Below are 10,391 nucleotides of genomic sequence, written 5' to 3'. Positions count from 1 at the left end.
GAATTATAAATACAACCTTAATAACTTAGTCATTAATTTATTGCAAAGACTACACATCGTCTCTTTTCAGAATTTTATCATTTTGAGATACAATTATATAAATGGAGAGTATTAAACAAAATTTGAAAAGTGCACACACATTGATTTTGTTTTTGTTGTTATTAATTTTTAAGATTGTGTTTATTTCAAAAGTCGCAATAATGGTAAGATGAAGTACATATGTAATATCCCAACAAAAAAGCCAAGTGTTGGTTTCCTCAAAGGAAAAATGAAAAGGAACAAGAAAAAGAAAGTCAGTTTTTGGCTTTTCTTAATTCCTTGATAGAATATAAAGAGTCAACTCCTTATGATCATTACATCAATACACAACAATGGCTGCAGCAGGGTAAAATGGGAAAAAAGTTCCTTTCTTTTTTTAAAAAAAGAAAACTTTAAATTATATTTTCTTAGAAAAAAGTCCAAAAGAAGCATCTTTTCTTCTGCCATCTTATGAAACTTCTTTAGACCCATTCTCTGTTTTTGGATTGTCTCTCTCTGTCTCTTTCACAGACTCATGGAAGCGCTTCTTCTTGGTAACCATTTTTTTATTTCATAATTTTTCAGTGTCATTCTTCTCTTTTTGAACTCACATACTAACCTTTTCGTACTCTCTCATTTTTCTTTTCCCATGTCTGTTTCATTGAATATTTCAAACCCCATTTCCCCATTTCATTCATATTCTGATTTTCAACTTCTCTTTTGGGCGATAACTACAATAAATCCTTCTCTTTATGCTTTGAAACAGGTATTCCTGCAAAACCCATCACCAGTTTTTTACTTGTTCTTATTGAGATGCAATCTTACTGTTTTTCCCCTCTTTCTCTTGTCGGTGTTTTTGTGAATGAGGGAGGAAAGTGTTTGGTTTTAAAGAAATTGGAATTAGTTTAATGAACTTGGTTTGAGATGCAATTCTCTTTGATAGCCTACTTGGAAAGTATTTGGTTGTTGAAAAGGGTATTATAATACAAAATACTCACATGTCCAACTTGTTCATTTGGAGTTTGAGAGGCTTTACAGCTTTATCCTTGCTGCAATCTTTTAATTCACATGATTCATGGTTACACCAGGCATGGAAAAACCTTCCTCTTTAGTTTATGTGGCCTTGAATTCATGCCTTGTTTTTTTCAGTTATTATGAACTTAACATAATTTGGCATTTGCTGACTTCTGACCTCTACTGTTATTTCCTTGTGTTGCAGGTTAACTCCATTAGAACTGCAGCCAAAGTTTTCATTTGAGAAGATCTTTATGGCTTATGGTAGTTCTAGATCCGTAAGGTTAGTTACCTTTTCAATCTTAGACCTGAGGACACAATTTTTAATACTATTTTTGTTCTTTTCTCTATCATTGTATTGTATTTGATTTGCACTTAGTAGGGATTTAGGCATCATGACGTTTATGATTCGAAGATGTTTTTTGATTCAGGTTCCAAGACGATCTTGAATCCTCTGCCCTGCCTACTATCAATGGTGGTGGTGTGACAAAGATCATATACAACATTGATGGCACACAAATACCGGAATTGAGTGGCAAGAGGACAGCCGCTTCTAGGAAGTCTGGACGATCCCTGAGAGCTAAAGTCTTGTCTAGAGTTTTCTCAGAGGATTATGAGAGAGTACAAAGAAAAATACTGGATCCTAGGGGGCAAGTCATAAGGCGATGGAATAAGATATTTTTAGTTGCTTGTTTAATCTCTTTGTTTGTAGACCCTCTTTTCTTTTACTTGCCTGTGGTCAGGGATAAGGTGTGTATTGATATAGGAGTAAGTCTTGAAGTCGTCCTCACAACTATAAGATCTATAGCAGATGTTTTCTACACAATTCAGATTTTTATTAAGTTTCGTACAGCTTATGTTGCGCCCTCTTCTCGTGTATTTGGGAGAGGAGAGCTTGTTATAGATCCTTGTAAGATAGCAATAAGGTATCTACGCCATGGTTTCTGGATTGATCTCATTGCAGCCGTGCCAGTTCCCCAGGTATATGTGGTCCATCAGTTGCTTTTCCATAGGTGTTCTATGTGAGATTGTCAAATTGTTGATCTGAGCGTTGGGCCTTGGGTCTTTGTAGGTACTGATCTGGATTGTCATTCCCAACCTTAGTGGTTCAACAATGACTAACACCAAGAACTTTCTAAGGTTCTTTCTCATATTCCAGTACTTCCCAAGGCTTTTTCTCATATTTCCTCTCTCAACACAAATTGTTAAAGCCACTGGACTTGTGACACAAACAGCATGGGCTGGAGCTGCTTATAACCTGATTCTTTATATGTTGGCAAGCCATGTAAGTAGAAGACTATTGCCTATTCTAATTGTCTCTGAAGTGGAAATTAGGGTTTAAAATGAAAAGGAATAACTTATTTTTATCTCACTTCCCCTACTGTTTTATCCTTTGAAAAGGTTTTAGGAGCCTGCTGGTACCTTCTTTCAATTGAGCGACAAGAAGCATGCTGGAGAAGACTTTGTTATTTTGACAAATCTTGTAAAGATGGATTTTTTGATTGTCATAAGGTTGATGACCCTCAAAGGGATTCATGGTTTAATACGAGCAACATTAAAAGCTCATGCAATCCAAATGGTTCCTTTTATCAATTTGGTATATATGGTGATGCAATAACTTTCCATGTCACAACCTCACCATTTTTCAACAAGTACTTCTACTGTCTTTGGTGGGGCCTGAAAAATCTCAGGTGAGCTACGCCTGCATTTTGATTATGTTAGCACAGTTTTATTTTTATTTTTTTTCTAATAAGAAGGTACAATTTCACATTATGTTATTTTTCGTATGATTTAGAGAGAGAGAGGCCTCCCATGTGATCAGGGGCTCCATAGGCCAAGTAGAAATTGTTTTTCTCAAGGAAAAATGTTCGTTGAACCATTAAATGGTTGAAGATCAGGAAACGTACCTCTGAAAAGTTTATTTTTAAGGGAAGAACATTATGTTGTTATGAAGCTTGTGGACGTTAGTCGTTTCCATTTCTATGTCACTCACTATCGTGGCTGTTTAATGTATTCTTCTGGTTCCTAGAAAAAAATGTGTTCTGGCTTACTAGTGACCCTTCAGTCCTTAAATAGTTCAATACAAAAAATTCAACTTCCTTCCATTTATATGTGCAGTTCCTTGGGACAAAATCTTGCCACAAGCACTTTTGTTGGGGAAATAATTTTTGCCATTATTGTGGCAACTCTTGGATTGGTTCTGTTTGCATTGCTCATTGGTAATATGCAGGTAAGCCCTTCATATAATAGCTATTGCAATTAACCAATAGTTTATAATCACCTTCCGCTTAAATCTAAATCACGCACTATATTATGCAGAAATATCTCCAATCGACAACAGTTCGATTAGAAGAGTGGAGAATAAGGAGAACTGATACAGAACAATGGATGCACCACAGGCAACTACCTCCAGAGCTCAGACAATCTGTCCGCAGATATGATCAGTATAAGTGGGTAGCAACTCGAGGAGTCGATGAAGAAGTGCTGCTTAGAAGTCTTCCCTTGGATCTCCGAAGAGACATAAAACGTCACCTTTGCCTTGACCTCGTTCGAAGGGTAGGTTTCACATATAAATTTACATGACATATGGATATGGAGGAACAGTGTTGGAAATGACTGCTTGCGAATTACAATTTGTGGCAAATTAAACCGATTCATCTCTGTGCACCCGCTTCTTGATTTTGGCAGGTTCCATTGTTTGATCAAATGGATGAAAGAATGCTAGATGCAATATGTGAGAGACTTAAACCCGCCTTGAGCACAGAAGGCACATTTCTTGTGCGAGAAGGTGACCCCGTCAATGAAATGCTATTCATAATCAGAGGTCATCTTGACTCATACACCACTAACGGTGGTAGAACTGGATTTTTCAACTCCTGTCGTATTGGTCCGGGTGATTTCTGTGGTGAGGAGCTGCTGACTTGGGCTCTTGACCCTCGTCCAAGTGTTGTGCTTCCTTCTTCAACTCGCACGGTCAAAGCCATCTCCGAGGTAGAAGCATTTGCTCTTATAGCTGAGGACTTGAAATTTGTATCCTCCCAGTTCAGAAGACTCCACAGCAAACAACTGAGACACAAGTTTCGATTCTACTCACATCAATGGCGAACATGGGCTGCATGCTTTGTTCAAGCAGCATGGCGAAGATATAAGAGACGGAAAGAGCGTGCTGAACTCAGGGCTAGAGAGAGTTATCCAGCTACCAAAGTCGAGTCCCCACGTTCACCACCAATGACATCAAACTTGGATTCACGCTCAGGAAATGCTAGAAGGGGATTGAATAAGCGTTGTGTTTCGGATGCTGGGGTCGTAAGCTCATTGCAGAAGCCAGAAGAGCCTGACTTCTCCATTGTTGAGGAGTAAAGTGACAATGGAGCTTGGGCTGAAAAGCCAGCAACTGAGTCTATACAGGTGGGGTGTGGATGGTGAAGCTATACTACTACTGGTTGTTTTGTGTAAAATGAAAGTCTGTTGACTTTTTCTTGTGTTAGGTAGATTTGAAGGATGTGGTGTAAGTGTAACACCATGAAGAAACAAGGGGAAGTAGTTCAAAGAGATGTATGAATGATGTAAAGCATCACAATAAGTTTCTATAATTTGTATGTTAATTATAGTAATTGGGTTTGATTTACTTGAGAACTCCATGTTTGAGGTTTTTATATTTTACTCCAATTTAAAATTTATATTCTTCTAGTACATATATATTTTTATATTTTTTCCTTTTTGAGTTCTAATATTTTGCAATTTTGAAATGATAATTGGTGGTTAATTTAATAAACTAAGCTAATTAATTAGCACTTAACTTGACATTGAACTCTGGCAGTCATGGGATCAGAAGATGGATCAACAAACCTAGAGGTATGCAAATTTTATACTGTATATACCCTTTTGTCCACTATGTCAACTTTTGTGTGAGTTGCCCGTACCAGTGTAGTGTAAAGCCTACCACTCTTTTCATGTCTTTTTTTTTTTTCTTATATTTGTGGCGCAAGAATTTATGCATAGATGCTTTTGTTAAGAAAACACCATGAGAATAGTTATAACTTATACATGTACGTTACGTTAAGAGGAATGGGAGGAAATGGCAAATTTAGAGGGAGCGTGGACTCATTTGATGCACAGGGCCCAAGGTGGAAAATGGGCTCTAGCTGGAGATAAATCCAAAGGCCCACATTCCACTTCAAAGTTTCAAACCTCGTACTAAATGGGCCCTTTTCTTTTTAGTGGAACCAACTAATTGCCCCTTTATTGTATTGGAAAAAACTTAGAACAACTTTCAAATTTAGGAAGGATGAGTCGATTTCACATTCCCTCTAAAGTTGGTCATTGAAAGTTGTCAATTATAAAATAAAGCATTTGAAGTAAATGATTTATAGCCTCATTTTAGACATTCACATTCATGACTTCTATATATTAAATCTCAGCTTACACTTTTAGGGTCCAACAAAATAAAGTTGTGCATTAACTTTTTTTTTTCTTTCTTTTTTTGACCATATGACAATCTTATTTAATTAAACTAACAAAAATCAATGATTTATTTTAATTTTTAAATTGAATTTCATATAGGATTAAAAAAAAAAAACAACCATAAAAAAGACTTAAACGGTCCATTTATTCTCATTTTATTTAGATTTCATACATCAAAGAGTGAGTATGTGGTAGACAACATTTAACCCTCTAAAGTTGATTAGGGCATTGCTAAGGGTTATGAAAAATGAAGCTTCGTAATATGTGTTATTTACATTTAATGTTAGATAATATATTATTTTGTTAAATGGGGTTCCATAGAAACTAAAATGTAATATAAATTGATTATAAGATTGTAAATAGTAAAAAATTGAGAGTGTAATGGAAGATGAGGGTGATAGTAGTTGATCAGTATGAATTTAGTTGGAAAAAGATGATTCTTTTGACCCAAATTTCAAACTCTGTAATTCATTATAGTTTAGCAAAAGTTTGAAAGAAAGAAAATGGAAAAAGAGAAGGAAAAAAGTAAAACAAAAAGGAACGTACTTTACTTAAAACACGTTTAGGACTTTTTCTTGTAAAATGATAAAATAGAAGGGAGCAATGAGAGAATTTGCATAGAGTTGAGGGCATTATTGAAACGACAAAACGGAATTGAGTAATTAAAGCCAAAGTTGTTGGGATTGGGAACAATTGCTGAAAGACCCTTCTCTTCTCATCTCTTCTCTTTTCTTCTTTTAAAAATAAAAATGAAAATGAAAGAGAATGAATTTAATAAGGAAGTAAATAGTAATGTTGAAAAGAAGAGGAAGATGATTCGGACAGTGCAACAACTGAAAAAGAAACAAAATTATGGTTGGGGTCCAAATAGAAAGAAAAACATTATTTGGTTAAGTCCCCACTCCTATTTGTGCGACCATGTGAAGTTTAGAACAAAGTCCAATACTCTTTTCTCCTTCTTCTTCTTCTTCTTTTTTTTTTTTTTTTTTTATCTCATCCAATTTTATATATCTATGCTTAAAATACCATTTTAGTCTCTTTCAATTTTGTAGTATATAAAGATCAAAATGTTTGATTTTTTCTTTAGTAGAAGATTACAAATTTAATGGTAGCCGAGTGAGTTACTTTTACTTTTATTTTGCAGCTTCATATGCCTAAATTGATCTTTTTATACTATACATTTTTTTAAGGTACATTTTCTTTTTCCTTTTTCAAGTGTTGATAAATTAGAGAGGAGAGAGAAGAGTGGTTATTTGCAATTTTGGGAGAACATTAACAGAACAAGAAAAAGGAGATGTGATCAAATATTTTGGTTGAATTTTTCATCTCGTTGCTTTTTCTTTTTCTTTTTTTCTTTTTTCATGCTTATTTGGCAACAAAAACAATAATATAAAAAAAATATTTGCTCATGTGAAATTAAGAAAACCCAAATGTTAACAACAGCTTAAAACATTTCAACGTGAACAACGGTAAAGTGAAGGAGGAAGAAGATGACATTTAGCCCCCTCTTTATTCATCTTTTAGTCAAAATGAAAATATTCTAATTTTTAGTTTTTAAAAGTTACACAAAACTATTAGAAAATATCTATTATTATAAGAAAATATCACAATATTTTACGTCTAATTTATCCTCTAACTTTCTAAAAATAAAAATATAATAACCTTGTATAAAGTTTATAGTTTAAATTTACGACATAGATTATTGTCGCATAGGCTATATTATATGTTAGAACACATTTGAAAATAAAATAATTTACCGACAAATATTCCTGTTTAAGAAAAATTAGGGTAAAAATAAAATAAAATAAAATGGTTAATTAACAGTAATAGAGTAGGGTTAATATTTCAAATTTCGTACAGATTAGGTGGAGATGTTTTATATCATTAGGAGAAATCAATAAAAATGACAAAGGAAAGTAATTATTATATGTTTGTACATATTTGGAAAATAAATATATGGAAAGTAGGGACATTAATAATCTAATTCAAGTAAACTTGGAATCCAATTCTAATAATGCCATGGCCCTTCAAGTACCTCCCTCCCACACCTAACATAACTTCAATTAAGGTTAAATTATAGAATTAACACTAAACTTTTGATCACCCCTATACTTAGTTTTATATTTGTAACGACTCAACTCTTTATACTAAGCTGAGGTCGTTACTAAAAAGGAACAATGACAAGAGACACTTTTTGAAACGAGGGAAGAACAAATTTTCATTAAAAACGGAATATTAAAACACTGAAACATAAACGCGGAAGCAAAACTGAGTCCCCATATGGCATGTCACGGATCCTTCTTTGTCGCTCGCCAGCTTTCCTCTACCTCTACCTTCGCCTGAAATGTTAAACATAGAAAGAGTGAGTATAAACATATACTCAGTAAGGGACCTACTACTAGTCCCGCTAGGTGTCTGTTAACTTCCCATTAGAGTCCTGAAAATGGTACCCAATCTCTGGCACGTTCCCGAACACGTGCAACATGCGCTCCAGTAGGAACGAAAATCTGGTCTTCGGTGTCCCGGGGGAGCACCTAGGACATGCTGGTCTGTAGTGAACCCGGGGTAACACTAAGACAATCGGGATACGAGGACCCCGTCGAATCACTCGAATCATATCTATATCCATGCTAGACTGGCGTCCCGTCGGACCACACAGTCCTAAATAGGTGGTGATCCCGAAGGACACCCATGCAGGTACGACTCTAATAGACAAAGTTAACAGAACACCCTATCCATAGCATGTAGCATAACATAACATCATAATATGGCATGAGTATTAATCTTAACATCCTTAATCATGTGATTAATATATCATGCATTAACAATCATCAACAGTCATCAACAACATACTACCGGTCATTAACATAACATCAGTCATCATCATCAATCATCAACATAATAATCTCAGTCATCATCATCAACATTAACTATCATCATAATCTCAGTATAATCATTATCCTCAAATTATACATCTTAGCTACCATCAATGCATAATCATAATTACATGCGGTCTCTTGAATTCAGTTCGAAGGTCTAGTAGGAAAATCTCTTACCTTGAGATTTTAGCCAAACAAGGTACTCCCTAGTTGACAGTAAAAATTCTCCAATTAACTTGATCCTAATCATAAAAGGAACACTTAGTATCTTAATTAATGAAATTAGCAATTGGCTAACATCCAAAAATCCTCTCAAATTAATTAACTTTCTAAAAATTGGGTTGAAATCAATTCAACCTTGATTGGGAAAAATCCAAGATTTAGATCTTAAAAAGTTTAGCCAATTGAACCTTTACAGAAACCCTAAATAGATCCAAAATTAAATTAATAAAATATTAATTTAATTTTATTGGCTTACCAAGGTTACTCAAATGGAGGTTGAAAAATTCTTTTATCCTTGATGAAAAAAATCATCACTTTAAATCCTCAAGCTTCCAAAAAGACCAATCTTAACTTCAATTGAGGCGGCGACAAGGGTTATCTTAGAGAAGAAGATAAAAGAACCTTTTTCTTTTTCATTTATTTCCATCTTAAGCATTCTAATGCTATTTATAGACCCAAATAATAACAATAATAATAATTATTATTATTATTTCCTTTTCCTTTTCCTTTTAGGATATATATATATATAATACCAAAAAAATATACATATATCTTTATTCCCATTATCTTTCCTAAATAAATGCCTTAATCTTAGACATTTATAACCATTAGTAATAATAATAATACTTCTTTATTATTATTATTTTTCTCTCACCAAAATCTACGATAAATATATATTTATTTAAACCATTATTATCTCTTATAAATATATATCTTTTTCGTCCAATCAAATCAACCATCTCTTTCCTCATGGATTATCTTCTTTTCCAAACAAATATAATTATATTCTATCATATAATTAACTTCACTTTTCCATATTATAAATTAAATATATATATCCACATATATATACTCAATTAATTACAATTCCACCAAAACTAACTTTTCCCTCCAAAATCTCAAATTAACTTAAATCCTCAATTAATTTAATCAATCAAATTTTTTTCCCAATAAATCACTTATAACTTCCAACATGAATTATCTTAACTCAACCATAACAACTTCACTCCATAAACAATATTTATCTTTCTACATAATAATTAATTATCTTCCACAATAACTAATTATTATTTATCTTTCTTCAAAATAATTAATTATCTTCCACAATAATTAATTATTATTTATCTTTCTCCAAAGTAATTAATTATCTTCCACAATAATTAACTATTATTTATCTTTCTCCAAAATAATTAATTATCTCCCACAATAATTAATTATTGTTTATCTTTCTCCAAAGTAATTATCCTTTTACAAATAATTGTATTTTTCCAAAATATAATTATTTTACTTTTTCTCCTTTAATAAATATCCTTTCCCCAAAATACAACTATCTTTTCCTTAAATAATTATATTTCAACAAATATAATTATCTTTTCCTTTAACATAATAATTGTATATATATTTCCACATATACATATAATTATTAAATCTCCAACAAACTTTTCACCCAAAAATTTAATTAAATAACATCCATAATTATTTAATTAAATTCAACTTCAACAACACTAAAAATCCACAACTTCACTTAATTCTCTTAACTTACCATCTAATCAAAATCTCGACAAACAACACATGCCAAAATCTCTAATTAATTAAATATTCATCCAAGAAATATTTATTTAATTTCAATTCCCACCTAAATCAAATAATTCTTATTAAATGGATTCAAAATAACGCCCAATAAATTATCTTAATTTTTGGGGCGTTACAATATTACACATAAAATTGGCCAAAATAATAATAATAATAATAATAATAATAATAATAATAATAATAATAATAATAATAATAATA

The 10,391-nt window shown here is 32.7% G+C and overlaps 1 protein-coding gene across 2 annotated transcripts; it reads left to right on the top strand.

Moving 5' to 3' along the window:
• Positions 1–486: 486 nt before the first annotated feature.
• On the top strand, positions 487–4,725 carry LOC103501958 (protein CNGC15b). 2 transcript variants are annotated; one of them, XM_008465735.3, is made up of 8 exons: positions 487–572; positions 1,238–1,315; positions 1,464–2,013; positions 2,105–2,317; positions 2,434–2,723; positions 3,151–3,262; positions 3,352–3,588; positions 3,721–4,725. In XM_008465735.3, exons 2-8 carry the CDS (start codon positions 1,287–1,289, stop codon positions 4,390–4,392), a joined length of 2,103 nt encoding a protein of 700 aa, XP_008463957.1. In that variant the 5' UTR covers positions 487–572; positions 1,238–1,286; the 3' UTR covers positions 4,393–4,725. The 2 variants fall into 2 exon arrangements, with proteins under 2 accessions (XP_008463957.1, XP_008463958.1); XM_008465736.3 differs by lacking the exon at positions 487–572 and adding an exon at positions 653–784.
• Positions 4,726–10,391: the final 5,666 nt, after the last annotated feature.

The sequence above is a fragment of the Cucumis melo genome, chromosome 11 (assembly GCF_025177605.1).
Source record: "Cucumis melo cultivar AY chromosome 11, USDA_Cmelo_AY_1.0, whole genome shotgun sequence".
Lineage (NCBI taxonomy): Eukaryota > Viridiplantae > Streptophyta > Magnoliopsida > Cucurbitales > Cucurbitaceae > Cucumis > Cucumis melo.
The sequence above is the reverse complement of the archived record's forward strand: the minus strand, read 5'-3'. Positions and strand labels throughout refer to the sequence as shown.